This window comes from Tachysurus vachellii, chromosome 11 (assembly GCF_030014155.1).
Source record: "Tachysurus vachellii isolate PV-2020 chromosome 11, HZAU_Pvac_v1, whole genome shotgun sequence".
NCBI lineage: Eukaryota > Metazoa > Chordata > Actinopteri > Siluriformes > Bagridae > Tachysurus > Tachysurus vachellii.
In genome coordinates this window covers 11,407,666-11,426,819 of record NC_083470.1, presented here as the reverse complement: position 1 = coordinate 11,426,819, position 19,154 = coordinate 11,407,666, and the positions used below count along the sequence as shown (strand labels likewise).

The following is a 19,154-nucleotide window of genomic DNA, read 5'->3' as shown; positions in this document are numbered from 1 at the left end:
AAAATCTATACATCTGGAAATTGTGTTCAATAATTTAAAAAAAAGTAGAAATAATTAAAAATTAGAAAAATGGATATAGACAAATGCACAGACACGCGTTCAATATTTGTGATTGTGACCTGTTCAGTGTGTGTATACATGAGGCTGAGTCAGTGGGATTGTGGAACCTGATGGCCGGTGGCAATAAGAGCCCCTCATACATTTAAAGGCCCGTGGCCTGATCACTCTCTGGCTGAACATACTCCTAATCTCCCTTCAGCTCAGCTCCAGGATGAGAAGGAATATCCATGATAGCTTTCTGCTTCCCTCTCATCCTCACCTCAGCACTGCCTCTGTAGAAGTACTGACTTGAGGATCTGTTTTCAGGTACCTAAAGCAAGAGTCGCCTGAGGAATGGACACTCCAGAAATTAGCCGAGGGTTTCTCCGTGAGCACAGATGTCATCTACAGAGTCCTTCGCAGTAAGTTCACCCCACCTCCAGAGAGGAAGATTAAACAGGACATCAGAGTGTTAACCAGAGATGGACAGCTTTCCCTCAGAGACGGTAAAACAGTCCAGTCACAGGAAGACCAATCACACCTGCCTTTACCCAACAGCCCCGTACTGGCCTTGATTTCACCCAGGAACACAAGCACAGTCACCGCCCTGACCAGTGGAGCTCTGATACCAGCAGAGTGTGTGACAGGACTGGTTCCAGCTGCTGCTAAAGTTCCTTCACCTTCAGTAAAAACAGCTCCGATATCAGCAGTGGCTCAAGGGACATTACAGGAGCAAGAGCCTACTGATGTGAAAGAGAGCGCTGAAGAAATAGAGGAGGACGAGGAGTGGGATGGAGTGGTTTTTACAGACGAAGGACTAGAGGAACTCATCCACACACTGAAAGAAAAACCCAGTGCAGTAGAACAAAAGGGTAGAGAGTTTTACGACAGCTATGGCAACTTCTTATACAGGATCTAAGCATGTTTCTTGAATAAATGCATTTAATGCACAATCAGGCAATGCTTGGACTTGTATGTGTTTGGAATAATTAAATGTATTAAATATTAACCACAGTAAGTGAATGTGAACTTGGATTTAAAATGTAAGCAAAATAGTTAACATTTCAAACCGATTGTGGAGCGAACAGAAAAAAGAGAAACGGGTGTAGTCTATTTATTCCATAATATACAGAGCAAAAATGTCTGATACAAAGGTAAAGCAGTTTTATATTTACAAAGCCAGCTTCATGTTATTTACACTGATTATCAAAGGCAAGAAAATTATTACAACCCACAAAGCAAAACAGCTTTACTTCAAGTAGGAAACTCATGTAGTCTTTGTGCTGCAGCCGTCGTCTTAAGCTTTGACCCCAAGTGCCACGATGAGTGAGTTGTGATTTATTTGCTAAGATAGCATGCATAGAATTACCCGGTTAAAATGAAGCCTAAAACACAGAAGAGAAAAGGTACAGTTTTTTCCCCCCAAAAGATATTGAAAACTTTTAAACCCTGGTTCTTTGTAACTGATCAAACCCGACCTCCTGAGAGTCCTTCAGCTTTCACGCATGACCCACACTGAAAGTGACACATTAATCATCGTAACCTCTGACTTCCAAGTAAATTAAAGATACAACAATCTGCCTCCTTACTGTTAATTATTTAACAAAATGGATTTATTATTTTTTTTTCTGAAGGCACAGATACCTTCATGTTAGGCACTTGAATGAACATACACACCATTATTACTTCTTTTAATAAAAGCTGTGTGACTGAGAATGAACTGTAATATAGATGTAGTTATTTTGGAGCTTTGTAAATACTAAAGAGAAGAACTAACTATAAAGCGTTACTTCACAGAGGATTTCTGCCAGGGTTTCGTAGGGTTTCACTAAAAACAGGAAGGTGATAGAATGGTGTCGTTACACGGAGGATCTCAGAAGAAGCTAAAAGAAACTAGATATCGAAAGGCGTCACACGTTGTACTGATTTGAATAGTCAAACTTCCTAGAGTCAGATAAAAAGTGAAAGCTTTAGCCTGGGTTGATAAGAGGAGGGGGAAATCGTTCTCAAACACAATGGCGTTGGTCTTCATTCAGTGATCTTGCGTCTCACGGTCAGCTGATCGTGATGACGTATTGCTCAACTTATTTACTGGAATTTCTGATCCTTTCCCCTGAGCGTATGAACTCAAAATGTGGAAAAATAAGACATATTTGTGCTACTTTTTTATGTGTAACTGAGGTTCCTTCACATTTACGCTGATTGGATGTGTTTAAATGTTTTATGACTCCCCTTGGCTTTGGAAAAAGTCACGTTTGTGCTCAGAACCGGATGTTTTACAAAAGCGGCCATCAGGCCTTTTGTTAACGTTTTATATTTCAGTGCAAAAACTGCTGAGCGTCACAAAAATTGTCTTCTATAAAACGAACAGTCGACTAAAAATGTATCTATTATAGGAATCTAGGATATACAGTATACTCACAGATACAAGCACAACATTTCTTTACAGGTTTTCATGTTTAAAAGTTTCCCTTCCGCTGGGTAAAATAAGTTAACCTTCTAAGTGACGGTCTATAATCTATACAGCCACAAGCAGTATTATAATAACCGTCTACACAGTAGCATTATTTTAGGTTAGTTAAATAGTCCTTTCTCTGTTTTTGAGAAATTGAGGAAATGATGGCCTTGGAGTATGCTGATACGTGCAGATTCGCTGTATCGATGCACTGTATTGCTTTCTGTTAAACACAATTCAATTGACAGGATCGTAGTTTGGGAAGATGCGTCTAATATCAAAAATATATCCATCACGGTCATATTTCATGCTTCTGTCAAACATTTAGGCGATATGATTCACTGGTAACCCTGGTCTTCATACACAACACTCAGTCGCACTGATTCTGCACTGCATATATTACTAAAGAAGTTGAAAGGAGAGTTAGGTGCCTTGACATGTAACCCGCTGTTAATTCTGAGATAGTGTCCTCCTACAGAGCCTGCTCCCTAGGCAAGATATCGTCTAAGCTCAAGTCATTTAACCACTGGCTGCACAGCTAAATTCACAAGATACTTTTAGATCAAAACTGCAATTTACTCCTACTAAAGAAGCAGGAACTAAAGCGGAGTTATTCGAGGCTTAAAGATGCTCGAGGCTGGGTTGTGCTTTAGAGTGGGAATAGAAACAGCAGCAAAGATGCCGGAGGCATTAAAGGAGATGGAGAGCTCCAAGTTTCTGCTGGCGTTGACTCGCTGCTGTTATTCCAGAAGGTCCTGCACAAACAAAGAAAAATTGATTTCAGAGTGAGGGATTCATCTCTGAATGCTTTGAATAGGTCACAGTGGAAAATGCAAAAAAGCTTTCTAAGCTTCCTGGAAGCGCTGCTTTGCATAGGTCACAGTGATACTATTAACCCTGAAATTCCAACATTGCTAACAAGAAAATCCTAGCAGGCAGAGAGGGAAAACTTCATTTCATATGCTACCAAGCAACAATAACAGAAAACAGTGAAGTGGAAAATGGCTGGTGTGACTGCTAGTGAATAAGCACGCCTCCTTTTTTTTTTTTTTTTCTTCACAGGATGGAGGCTTGTGAATTCACAGGACACCTAGTTAAAGCTGTCGTGAAGAAAAAATAACTGCAACCAGAAACAAATGCAGATCTTTCACATCCCACATCCTTTAAACTTCTTTTAGTTTGACAGATGCTGAAAGTGGCTCCTGTTTCACTGGACTGGAATAAAAAAATGCTACAAATGATCATAAACTGTCGATGTCTTACCTCATCCGAGTCCTCGTGGAAGCTGGTTTTTGAGTGTCCGGCCACATTTATATCCAAAGGCTCATCCACTCCATCTATGCCGTTAGCTTCGACATTGTGTTGCAGGACCGAGTATCTGTGCACCAGGAATCTGCAAACAGCAGCAAAGAGTCATTTCTATACCTCTTACATGTACTTATTCATTAGCCATAATAGCACAACAAAGGTTTTATTAAAAGAAGCAAAAACGCTAACCGACCTTCCACCACAGACGTACTTCTTCACAATAACAACTCCAGCTATGCAACTGATCAGCAGGACGGCGATGACAGCCATGATAATAAAGGCAGAGTGTTTGGGTTTCTCTGCTTCCTGAGTCTAACAGAAGGGTTGGATTAAAACGCAGCAGGTAGATTTCGAATATGATTTGACAAACGCGCTCATTTACATTCCTGATCAGCACCGATCTTTATCTTCTCACCTGCAGTTGTGGATCCAGAAGGTCGCTGACACACTTTTTACTCATATCGATCTCTTTTCGTTCAGGGTTTGTGCCACCCTCGCACTTATCTCCTGGAATCTTACGATACCTGACAGCAGGAAGAGTTGTTATTGCTATACAGTCAGAACCAGTTTGTGGTTCTATCAACATCACCTTAGATAACAATTCTGTCTCTCATCAGTACAGAAAAAGATGCTAGACATGGCACACATGGCCAAATAAAAGAACAGAGACTGGTAGGACAGGGAGAGAAGGAAGGAGGTATTACCCATTGGTCTGTAGGTGTTCCTTCTTGCCATGGATGCAGTACTCCAGGTCATGACCTTTGAGCTCAACCTGCTCCAAGCACTCCGAGCTGTTCTCTTTACGGTAATATCCAAAGTCACTGAGAGACGAAGGAAAAAAATAATTAATAAGCTTTTATTTTAGTCTGTAACACATTACAGTGGGTGTAAACCATCGGTTTTTACTTTCATGCCGTCGGACAAAGAAAAGCATGTTCGTTTATGTAGTAGTGGACACAGAGTCAGTGTGCACAACTCTTCATTACACCATACACTATGTTCAAGCTACAAGCTTTATGCATCCAGACTGAAAATGATTAGTGCTGTTTGCAGAATATTTCTGGAATTACAGAAATGGCACTTTCTGGCACTAAAAGCTGAATCTTTGGGCAAATCTGTAAATCTAGTATAGATACTGACCAAAGGAAGTCATCGAGTGTGCAGGGACAAGGTGTGGGCTGCTTGTTGACAACATAATCGCGTCCATTCCAACACACGGAGTCCTTCTTGAGACGCAGAAAACGCTCCTTATAACCCAGCATGCAGCCATCGTTAGGATCGCTGATGTCATCTGAATGTGCGAGCCACGACAAGTAGTCGTTATCACCACCTGACAACATAAAAGGCACAAAATAGTCAAGAATAAATGTATGTTTTTAAACCGAGATTCATTCAAACAACAGTGCGAGTTGACTTTTAAGCCCTGCGTTTATATGAGTGACCACCCTCAATGCTGGAGAATCAGCTTTACTTCCAACAGTCCAGGCTGCAAGGCTTTTATTAACCCAGTCAGGCATGTTTGATAACTAAACTCTGCACGACAGTAGATCTTTGAGTGAATGTGAAATGACTTACAGTCACGAGTGAGCAGCTCTTTGAAGTCGATGGTAACTGACACCCAGTACTGGCTTATCAGGTAATCTCTGTAGCCCCAAATGCTAACGTTCATAGAGTGAGCCCCGGGCTCTGAGGCGAGCCCAGTGAAGTATATTGGCTCCTTGGTGAAGGTGTACTCATGCCAGCACTGGCCCTCATCTGTGGAAAATCTGATGAAAGAGAAACCAAGCTATTTATGACTCATGGCTCACACCACAGAGTGCAAAATTTTCTCGCAGCCTACATTAAAAATGCTAAATAAATGTGTTACATCACAAAACATAAGGTTTACTGAAAATTAAACAGAAAAAACTATTTTAAAAAAAAACGTCATTTAAAAAAGGCTAATAATATTTTCAGAATATAAAGTCGAGTCCAGTTCCCTCTTTAATGAACACCACGGGGTTTAGTTCTGAGACAGATGTGAACGTAGCAAAGGTGAGTACATGTTACTGGATCTGCAAGGTGCAGCTCTTTATCTTTTCTGGGTTAAAAGCTTTTTCTGTTTAGTGGTACTGTAGGTGACAGAGGAGGTTTGACACTTGTGTAAATACACGTTTGATGACATGGAAACAGGAAATGTTTGATTGCAACAAATGAATTCAGAACAAAAGTAAGGTGGGTGTTTCTCAAGCATGACAAGTTTTAAATTGCCAGTCATGTTTTCCAGATGTCTTTGCGTGCATGTAATGAAATTTGAAATGTTAGAGGAATATGAAAAGATTTCTAGCGTAGAAGTTCACTGAATCATTCTCTTGTAGCCTTTGCGTCCACCTCAGCCACGGATCAAAACCGCTGCATTAATGCGAGCAAAAGCACAAGTTTAAGTGTGATAAGAGAGCACATGGATACCTCATCTCATGTACATACTTTTTATAAACTACCAAATTAAAGGTGGGGTCTCCGTTGTTTGAAAGCCAATGTTGACATTTGAAAATCACTAAAACAAACACGCCCCTAACCCAAATGGGTCCAACCCCTGTTTTGATAGCTCCGCCCCACACATACACCAGACAAGTATAACCCAAGTATAAGATGTGTTTTTGTAGTCCTGTGTGTTGTACTGTGAAAGGTTTAGTTCCATATCACACGGAAGACGTTCAGTTCTCTCCAGCACTGAAAAGCTGATCCTATATTAACACGGGTCCTGCTGCTTTTTGCCTTATCGTAAGCCTTTCTTCGCTTTCTTTCTTTGTTTTTATCCGCTATGTCAATGATTCAATCGCTTTCTGCTAATGTCACACGTGTGCACTGAACACTCTCTCCACCCATATCGACAAGACACGCCCCTCTCTGCTCATTGGCTACACATTAGTTTTGTTTTTGTTTTGTTTGGCATCCCAACGCAGTTTTCTCAAACAACAGAGACCCCACCTTTAAGTTAAGGTTCTTACTTGAGCTTAGAAATTGGCTCTTTGGTGTTGTGTTCCACTGCCACCAGCAGACCTCCTGAGTCCAGCATGGCGTAGTGATGTGGGCCCTCGAGAGCGCGCAGCCATGTGTAGCCACCATCATCAGACACATATACATCAGGAGTGAGCACCGAGATGGCATCGCCGACGCTGCCTGAACGTGAGAGCGTGAGACTGTGTCAAATCCAGAGCAAATTCAATACAGACAGATATACAGACATTGTCAAACACTAAACTGTAAAGCACTGCTAGTATCTGTATTACTAATGTATTATGTCTATAATCTGTATTATTTTATTATATTATAGAATATATAATTACATATATTATTATCTAGATCGTTAGACCTTTTAACTTTGTGTTCCTATATAAAATAGAATAGAAAAATTCTCCTCTGCTAAATTTTTGCAAAACTAATAAGCTGACATAAATGACAGACTTCCTGGCTAAAACTTATGCCTTAGTTTGCTCAAAGCAGATGCCAATCCATCACAGGGCGCACGATTAACTGACAATTTAGAGATACAAACCAACCTACAACACATGCCTTTAAACTGGAGAAAGAAATTTCCAGAGGAAAGTGAGGGTAGGACGTGCAAACTCTACACACACAGGGCACAGATAGGAACCAAACCCCCAACTCCGGAGGGGTAAGGCAATCATACCCCTTACCCGTTAGCCAACATACCTCCCCAGGTTCATAAAACCAGCAAGTTTTTCTCCTAAGATTTTTACTTGTTTAAAAGCCAAAACATAAGGTATGAGAAATACCTAATGCACAGTGTAAAATAATAACTGTGAAAAGATTTTTCCCACTGAACTTCCAAATATAGCACAAGACAACACCAGAGACAATGATTTGAGAGAAACCCAAGTTATTTAAACTGCAAATGCCAGTAACAAGGTCATTTCCTCCCCAGACCACAAAATTCCCTGCACTGCTCACATCCTTTTTTTTTTTTTTTTTTTTTTTTTTTTTTTTAAAAAGGCAATCATAATTAACCGGAGCTAATGAGTTGTTGGACTCTTGAATTCTGTTTTCAGGGCACAAGAACTTTGTTCCTGGAATTGATCCAATATTGCAAACCTACAAAAGTCTACTTTTTAGCTGTGGAAAAGTACAACATGGCTTTACAACATGGCTTTCAACAAGATTCAGCATCAGCACCTTGTGAATGGAAAAGAAGCTATAAGAATCCAACCGACCATGTGTGCATTAAAAAAAATGTGGTTTTACACTTTATATTGGAGCTCCACACAGTGTGTGTGTGTGTGTGTGTGTGTGTGTGAGAGAGTGAGTGTGTGGAAGAGAGAGAGAGAGAGCAGTACCATGAGCAATTATCAGTCCCAGAGCATTAGGTTCAGTCAGAGGCAGCATTGGAACATTCAGCTTCATAGACATACTGTAGGAAGCATGAATATGAAGACTACACTGTAGGTAGAAATAAAAAAGCTGATTAATATACACAAATATACTGAATATTGTAATTGTACTATTTTAGAAAACACAGTTCTTCCATGCAAACGACTCGAGCAACAGAACCAGATAAATGATTGAACGCTACAGTTCATGGTAATTGTAAAAGTACAACATGATCCTGAGCTGCTGAGAGACGGTGTCAGAGGTGTCGGGTTGAAGCTGGCTAAAGCTCGGTATGCGTGTGTCACGTGCCAGCTCGGATTTGTCAAAAATCATCATGTCACAGAAGAACGTCAGCAAGCACAAATGACGTCTGATTTGTGCTTTATGATAACGCCAAATGAGCAAAATCACACGGCAGAAACCAAATCATGCACTAAGGACCAAGTAGCTCATGGCAGACAAAAGACTATCCGATAAAAATAAAATAATTTCATTGATAACACTTCAGATATACTGTGTAACCTGGAGTCACAAATACATGAGTCCTTACTACTATGGTAAAAATAGTGTCAGTACACAACTGGTGTCTGTACTAATTCAGTATACTACATACCTGCAAACTCACAAGAGGTGAAAAAGGTGACAAGGTTCGAAATAAAATCCCCCCCCCCCCCCCCCGAAAAATTGAGAACTTAATATGAAGCACTCTGACAAGAACATAAAGGGAAAAGACAACAGTTGCTTCAAGTGAAAAAAGCACTTTTATTAATCCTATTTTTACCAAAATTTCTTGGAAATAATTTTTCTCTGTACAATTTGAGTGCCTTGGAACCTTAATAAATTGATGAAAACAAATATTGCTATTTCTTTTGTTTTTTGGCCGTCACAAGCCTTTCAAGTGCCCGTTTTCGTTGTTTAGCAATGTGTCTCTTTATTGCTTTTTGTTCGTCCTCTGCGGCTTGAAGTGAGGGACAAAATAGGTGATTTCCTTATCTTGCTTCTGAATGCTGATTGGTCAAAAAAGACGCGAGGATGATTGAGACGTGAGGCGTCATCTGCTTACTAGTGCTTCACACTCCAGTCCAGTTGGTGGCGGTGAATGCACCAAAAGTTGGTTTGCCATCCGCCATAAAAGAGTCATTAGAAGTAGAGACGCGAGGCATCAGCTTGATAGATGGTTTACTACGCTGCGTCCAAAACTGCCGCCTAAGCACTACTACTACTACTACTACTACTACTACTACTACTACTACTACACCCCCACCCCCACCCACCCCCCCAAAAAAAACAAACAAACAAAAAAAAACTCTTCGGATCTACACGATTCACACAAATGAAACATTTTGATTAAAAACGGCGAATTTTGCCGAAAAGCGACTAGTTTGCAGGTATGATACTAGTTAGTGTGCACTATAGTGTGTAGTTTGGAACACAGCCATGTATTAGTCTGAATATGAAGACTTGGAGCTGTGATTAACACACACATTGAAGGAAGAGTGCATTGCAAACCAACAACAATGTGAAAGGGTTTTGTGAAGAGGTTTTTTCCATTTTTCTATCATGGTGTAAAAATTCCAAATTCTTACATCCTGAATGCTTTAAATCATTTTCTATACAGTTCTAGGATACTGAAAAGTGCCGTTTGGTGATTTATTAACAATCTGTCTTTCATGGACCCTCACCTTATTTACATCTTTAGCAGTTGAATCACACTGGCTGTTCTCTGGTTTCTTCAAGGGCACCCACTCGCCTCCCTGATCGAACGTCACCACAGTCTGCACAGAGTTGTCTACAAGAACAAGAGAGGAGACAAACACCAGTTGTCTAGTCAGGCAGTTTCGAAAACTGTGCTACGTTGATTAAACGTGGCATCAAAGTAAAATAATTCGGATCCTGCAGATATCTGCCTATCACTATCATATATATTACACTGTCATACCTTCAGCCAGTACACTGGTCATGAACACTCCTCTGAGCGACGTGACGTTCGTGAAGTCGTTGTCACCTCCTGTAGACGTGTAGAAGTGGCGCTCCAGAGATTTAGAGTACACCATGCCCCTGTCGTCTGACACGTAGATGGTGCCAAAGCCGGTGTCTGAGGAGAACAGGATTATGTATGAGCTTTAAGTCAAGAAGCTTTTATTCTCATTTCAACCATATATAGCTAATCTAGTACGCAGTGAAACGAGACAACGTTTCTCCAGGAACCTGGTGCTACATAGAACAAAAACAAAGCTAAGGAGGGCTTCGGTAAGTTAGTCCTAGCCACATTAAATGCATCTGTGCAACCTGGTGCAAACAGTGCAATACAGAACACTACAAGACAATACACAAAGGACAATACACAAAAGGCAAAAACTGTTGCCCGAAACTCTGATGAATAGAGCACACAAAACTGGAAACACTTCATGAGTTTCAAAATGGTCATCTGATGTAGCTTACAGGATTTACAGGATTTCCTTTTTAAACTATCTGGCAGTAAACAATGCCGTTGTGATGCTCCCACCCATTGCCACTCCCTACAGTTTTCAACTGTGATAATGAACGCTTATGAGGAGCAGCTAAACACTGGATTTTTCAAAATATATGAAGTTCCCAGTATAGACTCATTCATTTGCACGACTTGCTTTAATGAACAATCATTGCATGGTTGCATCCCGATCTGTTTTTGTAGGGACACCAACTTTATAGTTGAACACCCATAAACATGACACTGAACTGATTGGTTGCTTTACATGTCAGCGAGACACCCTCTTGGGTGGTCCATGTCCAATAAAAGCTGCTATGAAGTCCAGATCTTCTGCAGTCAGTCTGAAGGTCTATCTTAACAAAACTATTGTGCGTCAATGCATGGAGCTACGCAGCTCTTTAACATAATGTAGGCTAATGTAATACTGATGATAGTGCTCACTTGATAAATAATGTTAAGTGTGTCTGAGGCATTCTGAACGCACTACGATTGGCACAAATTACTTTCCCTGTAGTTCAACGTGTCATAGTCACACCCACCTAGTGCTCTGTGACTGGATAAAGCCATCTGCTCTTATGCTCATCATGGGAAATAAATATGGTGTTACTATTAGATTACTTCTTTATTACACTACTTTGCAACCATCCACTGAGCATTTGTATGTAGTATGCATTACAGACATGGACATTGACATGTTCCTGTTTATAGATAATTTGTCAAGAGAAAAGTATTCTCACCCCCAGGCTCATCTACATGCATAAAAACCATTTCATCGTTGGCTGCCAGTATAGAGTAGAACTGCTCATGGCCTACAGGAGGAAGCTGAGCCATGTTCCACTCCTCACCCTGGTCTGTAGACACGTGGATTATCCGCATCATTCCCTAAGTGAGACATATGCCTTTTAGTCCATGATTTTGACACACACACATACAGTACAGTATATACACCATGTAGAACCCTGATAGGAATTTAATTGTGCATGCGCAGGTGTATTACTGAAAACGTTACTGAGAAAAAGACACAAACAGAATCTTCATGCTATGCTGCTGTAATGCTTACTGTTCCGGTCATGACTGAGGCGAACAGGAAACGACCGCCAATCCCAAAAGAGTAGACCTTTTCAGCGATCGTCTTAAACGTCTTGCCGTAGTCTACTGATTTCACCAGGACAAGCGTCCCTCTGTCATCTGAAAAAGAGAAGCATAATTTCCTACATTAAAAAAATGACAAGTATTTAAATACTAAATGTGGTCGATTTTCCTGGATGGCAATCTGTTATTGAAAAATTGCACGCGCTATAAAATACCACTGTAACTACTGTGCAGAGTGTGTTATCAAGATAACTGAGCATTGGTTAATTGCAATCTGGCCAAATGAAAGGAATGCACAAATTAGCCCTATTCATTTGGGGGGTTTTTAAGTGGTGGGTAATTCTCTCTTTTGCAGATACTACTGCTGATTTTATTTCCATCTGGATCAGCAGTATGGGGGTTTTTACTGTCTCCTTCTGTTACAATTCCAGCCCAAATGACCTATTAAGCTTTAGTACAGTGGCAATATAATCATTTATAATCCTATCTAATTACGATTCCTTGTGATTTTATAACAATATCTTGCATTTCTTGAACGCAGATGCTGGTCATATTTAAACTCATTTCCATTTATTTTAAGAAAAGCTATTTCCAGTAAACACAGGGCACTATAAACATTTCGCTGCAACAGTTCGTGTCACTTTGTCTCATACACCAGGAAAAGATTTTTAAAAGTTGATTAAAATTGATTGCGATTAAACGGGCCATTATACCAACAGCTATAAACCCTTTACATTTAAATACGGCACAATTTTTAACATAATAAACAGGATCCAATCATGTGACCGTATTGTCCTGTGGTGCCGACACCTGGGAAAATAAAACGTTTAGCAACTTCACAGTGCGTTTATTTATGGCCATCCACATAGTTCAGCTTTCCAATAAGGAAACCATTTCACACATTCCTGTCCCACCCCACCATAGGTCAACACTGCTACAATAAATATTACTCACAGCAGGATCCATTCAGGTTGATGGAAAAGAAAAGTGCGTTGTCTTCTCCCCTGCAAAAACACACACAATCCATCGGGTTAAAGATGTGCAGTTTGCTTCATCTTCCCTTTATGTTAATATAAACAAATGTCCTGAATTTGGCTTTGAAAGAAATGGTAAGGAAATTCTATTCTTTTCTCCTGAGAGGAGGAATTATGGGTAACAAGCTTAAATAATAGACTTGGATGCTAGTTAGTAGTTATTCTAAGTTAATAAATCATTTATTTGGAAGCAGGGTTTTTTTTTAAGCCGAGCTTCCTATAACTGTAGCTTATGCACCAGTGCAATAAATCCCAGTAACATTCACGGATGTCTACAATGATTATTTTCTTCATACACGTGTGTGTATGTTCATAAAAAAAGTAAGCTCACATATATTAACAAGGGCATGGGTTAAATCTTACTGTAATGTAGCTTAGCAATTTATTTTGGATTTCATTCTATCGTGATAAATATGAAAGAAATTTTAAAACAAAAAAAAAAAGTTTTGGCTGTGCAATTGAAATAAATGATTTATTTAACCTTGTCGGCGTAATCCATATTCAGATCTGCAGTAACTCACTCTGAATGTGTGAATGTACGCGAAATCGGGAGACACGGATCGAAGGACACAAATATTTTTCTGAACTAACTGGATTATTTTTTTTTATTTAAAAAGAGTTAAGAGTTCTTAGGGTGAAAGCTCTCGCAAATGATTTACGAATAAATGCGGCCTGTTGTATGTAATGGAGATCCTCACACGCAGATCTAAAAGGAACTTGGCGACTCACTCTGACGTCTCATCTCTGAAATGTGGGATACATGAGCCTTCTCGCACACCTGGGTGTCAAATAGTCTTTTCAATAGTTTCCTTAGCACCGAGTCTTGTACTGGCAGAGCTGACTACCTGATCCTGACCTATTTTACAAGCTGTTCTAAGGCAAGGACGAGTCTATCAGTATGCAGTGTTGGCGACAGGGCAGTTTTCACCAAGGAGGTAAACACAGAAAAAAATCAAATGTAAACAGTGCTACTATTGGCCCTTTGTTTGATACATAACCAAAACAAAGACAGCGGTTAAACTTGTCCCTGACTTGCTCTTATTAAATCAGTTATTTTGCAAAAACATTCTTTTAGAGTATCAATGTTCATCAAGGTCCTGCAAGTGTAAAGAGCATGACAATTACACCATGACCCTGATAATATTCCTTTTAAGATATGGGAAAAGGCTGTACAATTCCTCCAAATTGACATGAATCTATTTCCAAATAGAGACTGTTTCAGTTGACTTAAGGTTGTGTCAAGTAGGAAACAATGTCTTTAGCAAACAGTTTATCACCCTTGCATGACAAGAGCCATATTAGAATGTTTATTTTTGTAACTAAAGTCAGGACTATCCAGGCTTAAGTTTGCTCTTACCATTTCACCACACACACAGTCTCGTAGATTTTCCTCCAGGTCGTTGCAAAATCCTCTGAAATCCAGAGTTCGTTCTAAAACAGTAACCAAAAAAATAAATAAATTACAACAACTGAAAATGCTTATACTGCAAACTACTACATGAACAAGAGACATTCACAAAGAATACAATGCAGCATTAATTGCATTCATTTCACTAGAAGCTTAACACCTTAAGACAAGCTATTGCTGCCACAGCAAACTTCTAACGATTGCAACTTTTAAAGTTTTTAAACCGTTCACAGTTGTGGAACATCCTTGAGACAAGAAAGTTCATTGTATCACTTGCATTGTAACAGCTTATTTTGGTTAATATAACAAAAAAAAAAAAAGAAAAGCACCAACACTCAGCTCTTAGTGTCAGCAAGAAAGCAGGTTAAAAAAGTTTTAAAATCTGAATATTTTGTATCAAGTCATGAATAAAATCTACAAGTGGGAGGAAAATAAAACATTTATAATGTTAAAGCAGTCTTCACCATGAATGCTAGACTTGACTTGCCTGAAGAAAATGGGAAAAAATATTGGAATTGGAAATGTAGGGCAAGTCTGTTACTGGTGCTAAGGCAGTTTAAGGGACACATCTCAAAAAATTGGTGCAGAACATGGCGTAGCTCTGCAGCAAATCTGTTGCAAAAAATTATTCAAAGTATTCTTGGATGGAAGGGAGGGTGAATTGGGAGGAAAGGGGTGGGGGACAGAGGGAGGGGAGGGAAAACAAAAAAGAAAAAGTACAACAACAATCTCAAATGTTCTCCAGCACCAACTGTGCCTGATAGGAAGAAGAACATGTACAGTATGTGATGATAAAGCCTAAAGGAAACAATATGAAGCCTATACAAGTGAACATGGAGGATTTAACAGGTAAAAGGTGTGCACCATGGCACCTCTCACCTTCACACTGATAGTCACAAGGACATTGGATTTTTCAGGGTTATACATAATCTGCATGCGAGGGTTGAATGACAGGTCTGATGGTTTAAAGCTCTCGCCGAAGTCAGTAGACAGGAAAATCCTGGAGCCACTGTTATCAGACACATCTCCTGTAAGAATCACCTACAAATAAAAGGCAGAATATAAATGAGGGAAAAAAATAACATTAACAGAAATAGTAACTTTAAAATCCTCCCTGGTTATTGTGTGCTAACTTTCAAGCATAGTAGCATTTGGATATAAAACACAAGCCTGTTAAGCCTGCCTGCATATATATATATATAGTGGTTAATGTGAAAAGAAATGAATATTTGATGAACGGTTGGTATAAATGAATTTTTAATCGTTTAAGATCAGTTCCCAGATTCTTGACTTTACTAGAATCACCTCTCACCTTCCCAGAATTTTCAGGGCCAATGGCAATCCCAAACTCAGTACTGATAAACGTGTTGTTAATCAGCGATGTGATGTCCTCGAATGTCTTTCCATAGTCCTTGCTGATCCAGATAAAGAGAGCGAGATACAGAAGCACAAATGAGAAGAAGAATTTACCAATAATAGAAAGCATGTGAAACTAAAATCACATGCAGAAATGCAGTTCAATAAGAAGCATGCAAATAGGGCCATATTAGGATATAACTCACCTTCTGTAAAGTCTGGACTGGCCAAATCTTAGCAAAAATATGGGCACCTGAAATGTAGTCAAGGCTAGCACGACCTGCCAAGAAAAGAAAATGAGAGCTTAATTTGTGCGTCCAAGGAATAAGAGTCTTCAAATCTCCATTCCGTAGACACAATAATAGAAGTCTTATCATCTTCCAGAAAAGAAAAGAACAGAAACAAAGACAGAAAAATAAAGTGTAACAAAGCTACACATGAAAATGTCATAGTTCCAGGAAACTTAAACTATATAAAGCTCACCACATTCTATTCATTTCTATAAAATGAAGGAAACTGTAAAGATTTTCATTCTCGTGAAAATAAAACACAGCATGACAATTGTATACTCTAACAACCTTATACAGTTTAGTCAGCAAGTGAAACTGCTTTAAAGCAGTTTACTGTTATCTGTATGTTGTGGTGTGAGTCTCAAACAGGAAGTTATTCATATTAACCACATTGCTAAGTTGATGACCAGTCTGAGAAAGCATTCATTTTGCAAGAAGACAATAGGACTTCTTCCTACACATGCTAACAATTGTTTTGAGTGCTAAAATATCATTTAGGTTGTTCACAAGTACATTTCCTAGTAACACCACAATGTTCCAGTTGAGTCAAAGTGTGTCTATTCAGGTCAAGTTGTAGCATGAATCTAATGATCACTAGGACAATCGTCACCTGAGCCTGTTGTAAGAGTCTTCACAAAACATCCATCATCTCATTAAAATTATTAAAGATATCCATTAAATATGTATTAATTAAAAATAATATAAAGATTATAAACTTACCCCTGTTCCATCTCCTATCCATGCCAGAGACACTGATCCACTGAGATCATTAAATGTGATCTGCAAGTGAGAAATAGAGAACTTATAATACTATACACTGATTGAGGAAATAGCAAAACAGAAAAAATGGTATCTTTGTAGCTCAAAGATAATAGCTACTTGGAGATTGCATCACATTGCACATTTGCTACCAGTGAACATAATCAGAGTTTCACTATGCTTTTAGAAAAACTGGACCCGAATTGGACAGTTTACATAATGTATGTTGTTAGGGTTATTAACTTTTAGAAATATATAATCTACAGCCTTCAGCTGGCAAATGTATCCAGGTGGACGTTCAACATGCTTTGTTGAACTACATGTAAAACATCCTCATGCTAGTGCAAATAGGTCAGAGTCTATGAATACTATCAAGCTCAAACTCTGCATTACCAGAAATAAAGGTCCCAAACTGGTCTATTCCTTGTCATTGGGATGGTACAGCACACCTTTTTTTAAACCTTGTGTGTGTGTGTGTGTGTGTGTGAGATTAATCATTCTTGCTTCCTAAAAACTAAAAGGGCCTAAAGCATGGGTTAAATGAGTTAAAGCATAATATTAAGGTTTAAAAGCATGAACCTGACTAAAATAGTCTCTTTTTCTCAATCCTGAGGGCATCTATGTCCTTGAACACAGCAGTTAAATCCTCTAATCTCATCAAGCGTCTCCCCAGCTGTCTCAATTTGACCACACAAAATTACATAAAGTGTGCTTGGAAGTCAGATGCAGACATCTTTAAATTGAAAGAGAAACAAATTAAAAACCTTAAAGTAAAAAGTGAATATTTTCATCCGTGTGGTTGATGTGTTCATGTGTGACAGGAGCAGGTTTGAAAAGCTGCCATGCCAGTTTGTCCAGAATCTTATGGGTGGAATGCAAAACTTCACTTCAGGTGTTACTCATACTTCCCTATGTAGATTCGCACTAAATAACGTCACTTGTATTCACATGTAGCTTGTTTTTTTTTTTTTTTATATATATTCTCAAGTGAATTTGTAGTTTAAAACAACCTCAGGCAGAAATAAGACAGAAACAGGTGGCCCTTAATATCTAAATGATCTAAACTGAAAGCTTCAAGCCTCAAATCCGTTTAATGGTGATCTCACATTTCACCCTCTTCAAAATTTTTAAGCTTTTTACTTTGTGGTCTTTCGGTCCTCTTTAAAAGTAACCTCGAAAATCCAATTCAATTCGATTTTCAATTCAATTGTATTTCTATAGCACTTTTGACAATCAACATTGTCTCAAATCAGCTTTACATAACATAAGCATAAAACAAAAAGTTAATATAAAGATTAATATAATACAAAAATTCAAGATTAATATTAGATATATTTAATTGTGTTTGTATTTATCTTCAATGAGCAAGTCTGAGGTGACTCAGGTGACTTGTGGGGAGGAAAAACTCCCTTAGAAAACAAAGAAACCTTGAGAGGTGTAAATGTAGTAGTGTAGTATAAGGTTATGGGTTTATTAAACATAGGAGGGTGAAGATAAAAGTAACCAGGCCATAACTCACTTGAAGTAATTAAGCAACATGTTACAAAAGCAGCCATGATAGTATCACTTCTGCCTCAGTATGAGGTAACAATAGAAATAATCTAAACGGTATTTCTAACATATGATATTTAATACACAAACACGTGAAAGTAATACTGTGACTATCAAAAAAGAGAAAGGGAACACGGAGAAAAGAGCAGAAGAGACGGTGAAAGTTTAGCTTTGTTGCTAAATCTTTTGCTAGAACAGTACAGTTTAAAAACTGCGCGTGCACATTAAAAGGTGTCATAAGGCAATGACCGTTTTAAGAGAAACCGGTTATAAACTAACAGATATTACAGTGTCAGTCAGCGAAAACAAACAAAAAGCGACAGTATGGTAACAGTATTAGCACATCAGTGCATTATTAACGCACAATAAACGAATGTCAAAGAGCCTGGACTGGAGCAGCACAGGTTAAATGACAGGAGAGTAACTGGAAGAGCCGGTTTAAACTTACACTGTGTGTATTGTTGGATAATTTGCCTTCGTATCCCTGTAGACCATTACAGGTGTCTCCTGCGTCGTCTGCGTTTCTCTTTTTAATCATATGATGATCTGAAAAATCCACTTCGGACCTGATCTTATCCACTGCGTTCATATGTAAAGAGTGCGTTTTACGCGACACCCGGATTCCGCCGAAATCCGAGCTAAACACCGCAGGAAAAACAATTAACGCTAAAATAAAGTACCGCCGTGGTCCCATGTTGTGTTATCCAGTGGGTTGTTTTTTCCCCCCACTCGTCCTGGTTATTTGTTAAACGGTTAAAACGCGACTGAACGCAGGTCTGCAGCTGACATCAACAATAACACAGTGACAATGAGCTCTCTCTCTCTCCTCATCGCAGTCTCAGCGGGTTTTCAACATCAAATTAGTTAGGGTTTTCTCCACAAATAAAAGTCCCTTTCTAATCTACAACTCAAACTATCGCGAATTTGTAAAGGAATTATAATAAAAAAATATAACCGGTAGAAAGTACAACACTCGGACCTCCAACTAGGTAAAAGAAAAGGTACGACGATGAAAGTAGCT

The 19,154-nt window shown here is 39.0% G+C and overlaps 2 protein-coding genes across 5 annotated transcripts in view; one reads left to right on the top strand and one right to left on the bottom strand.

The window, feature by feature from the left end:
- Nucleotides 1–1,461, top strand: part of ngrn (neugrin, neurite outgrowth associated) — a 4,376-nt gene extending 2,915 nt beyond the window's left edge. For all 4 annotated transcript variants that reach the window (XM_060881595.1, XM_060881598.1, XM_060881597.1 and 1 more), the window contains exon 4: nucleotides 367–1,461. In XM_060881595.1, coding sequence (XP_060737578.1) covers nucleotides 367–958 — 592 coding nt within the window. In that variant the 3' untranslated portion in view covers nucleotides 959–1,461. The remainder of the gene's footprint in view (nucleotides 1–366) is intronic.
- sort1b (sortilin 1b) lies at nucleotides 1,138–19,154 on the bottom strand. Its single transcript, XM_060881587.1, has 20 exons — nucleotides 18,582–19,154; nucleotides 16,544–16,603; nucleotides 15,740–15,813; nucleotides 15,490–15,592; nucleotides 15,057–15,218; nucleotides 14,127–14,200; nucleotides 12,690–12,739; nucleotides 11,704–11,831; nucleotides 11,381–11,525; nucleotides 10,113–10,268; nucleotides 9,856–9,962; nucleotides 8,140–8,242; nucleotides 6,793–6,964; nucleotides 5,378–5,568; nucleotides 4,943–5,132; nucleotides 4,507–4,623; nucleotides 4,218–4,326; nucleotides 3,996–4,114; nucleotides 3,758–3,887; nucleotides 1,138–3,249 (listed from the first exon to the last, which is right to left on the bottom strand). The coding sequence occupies exons 1-20, from the start codon at nucleotides 18,825–18,827 to the stop codon at nucleotides 3,235–3,237; spliced, it is 2,451 nt and encodes an 816-aa protein (XP_060737570.1). The 5' UTR covers nucleotides 18,828–19,154; the 3' UTR covers nucleotides 1,138–3,234.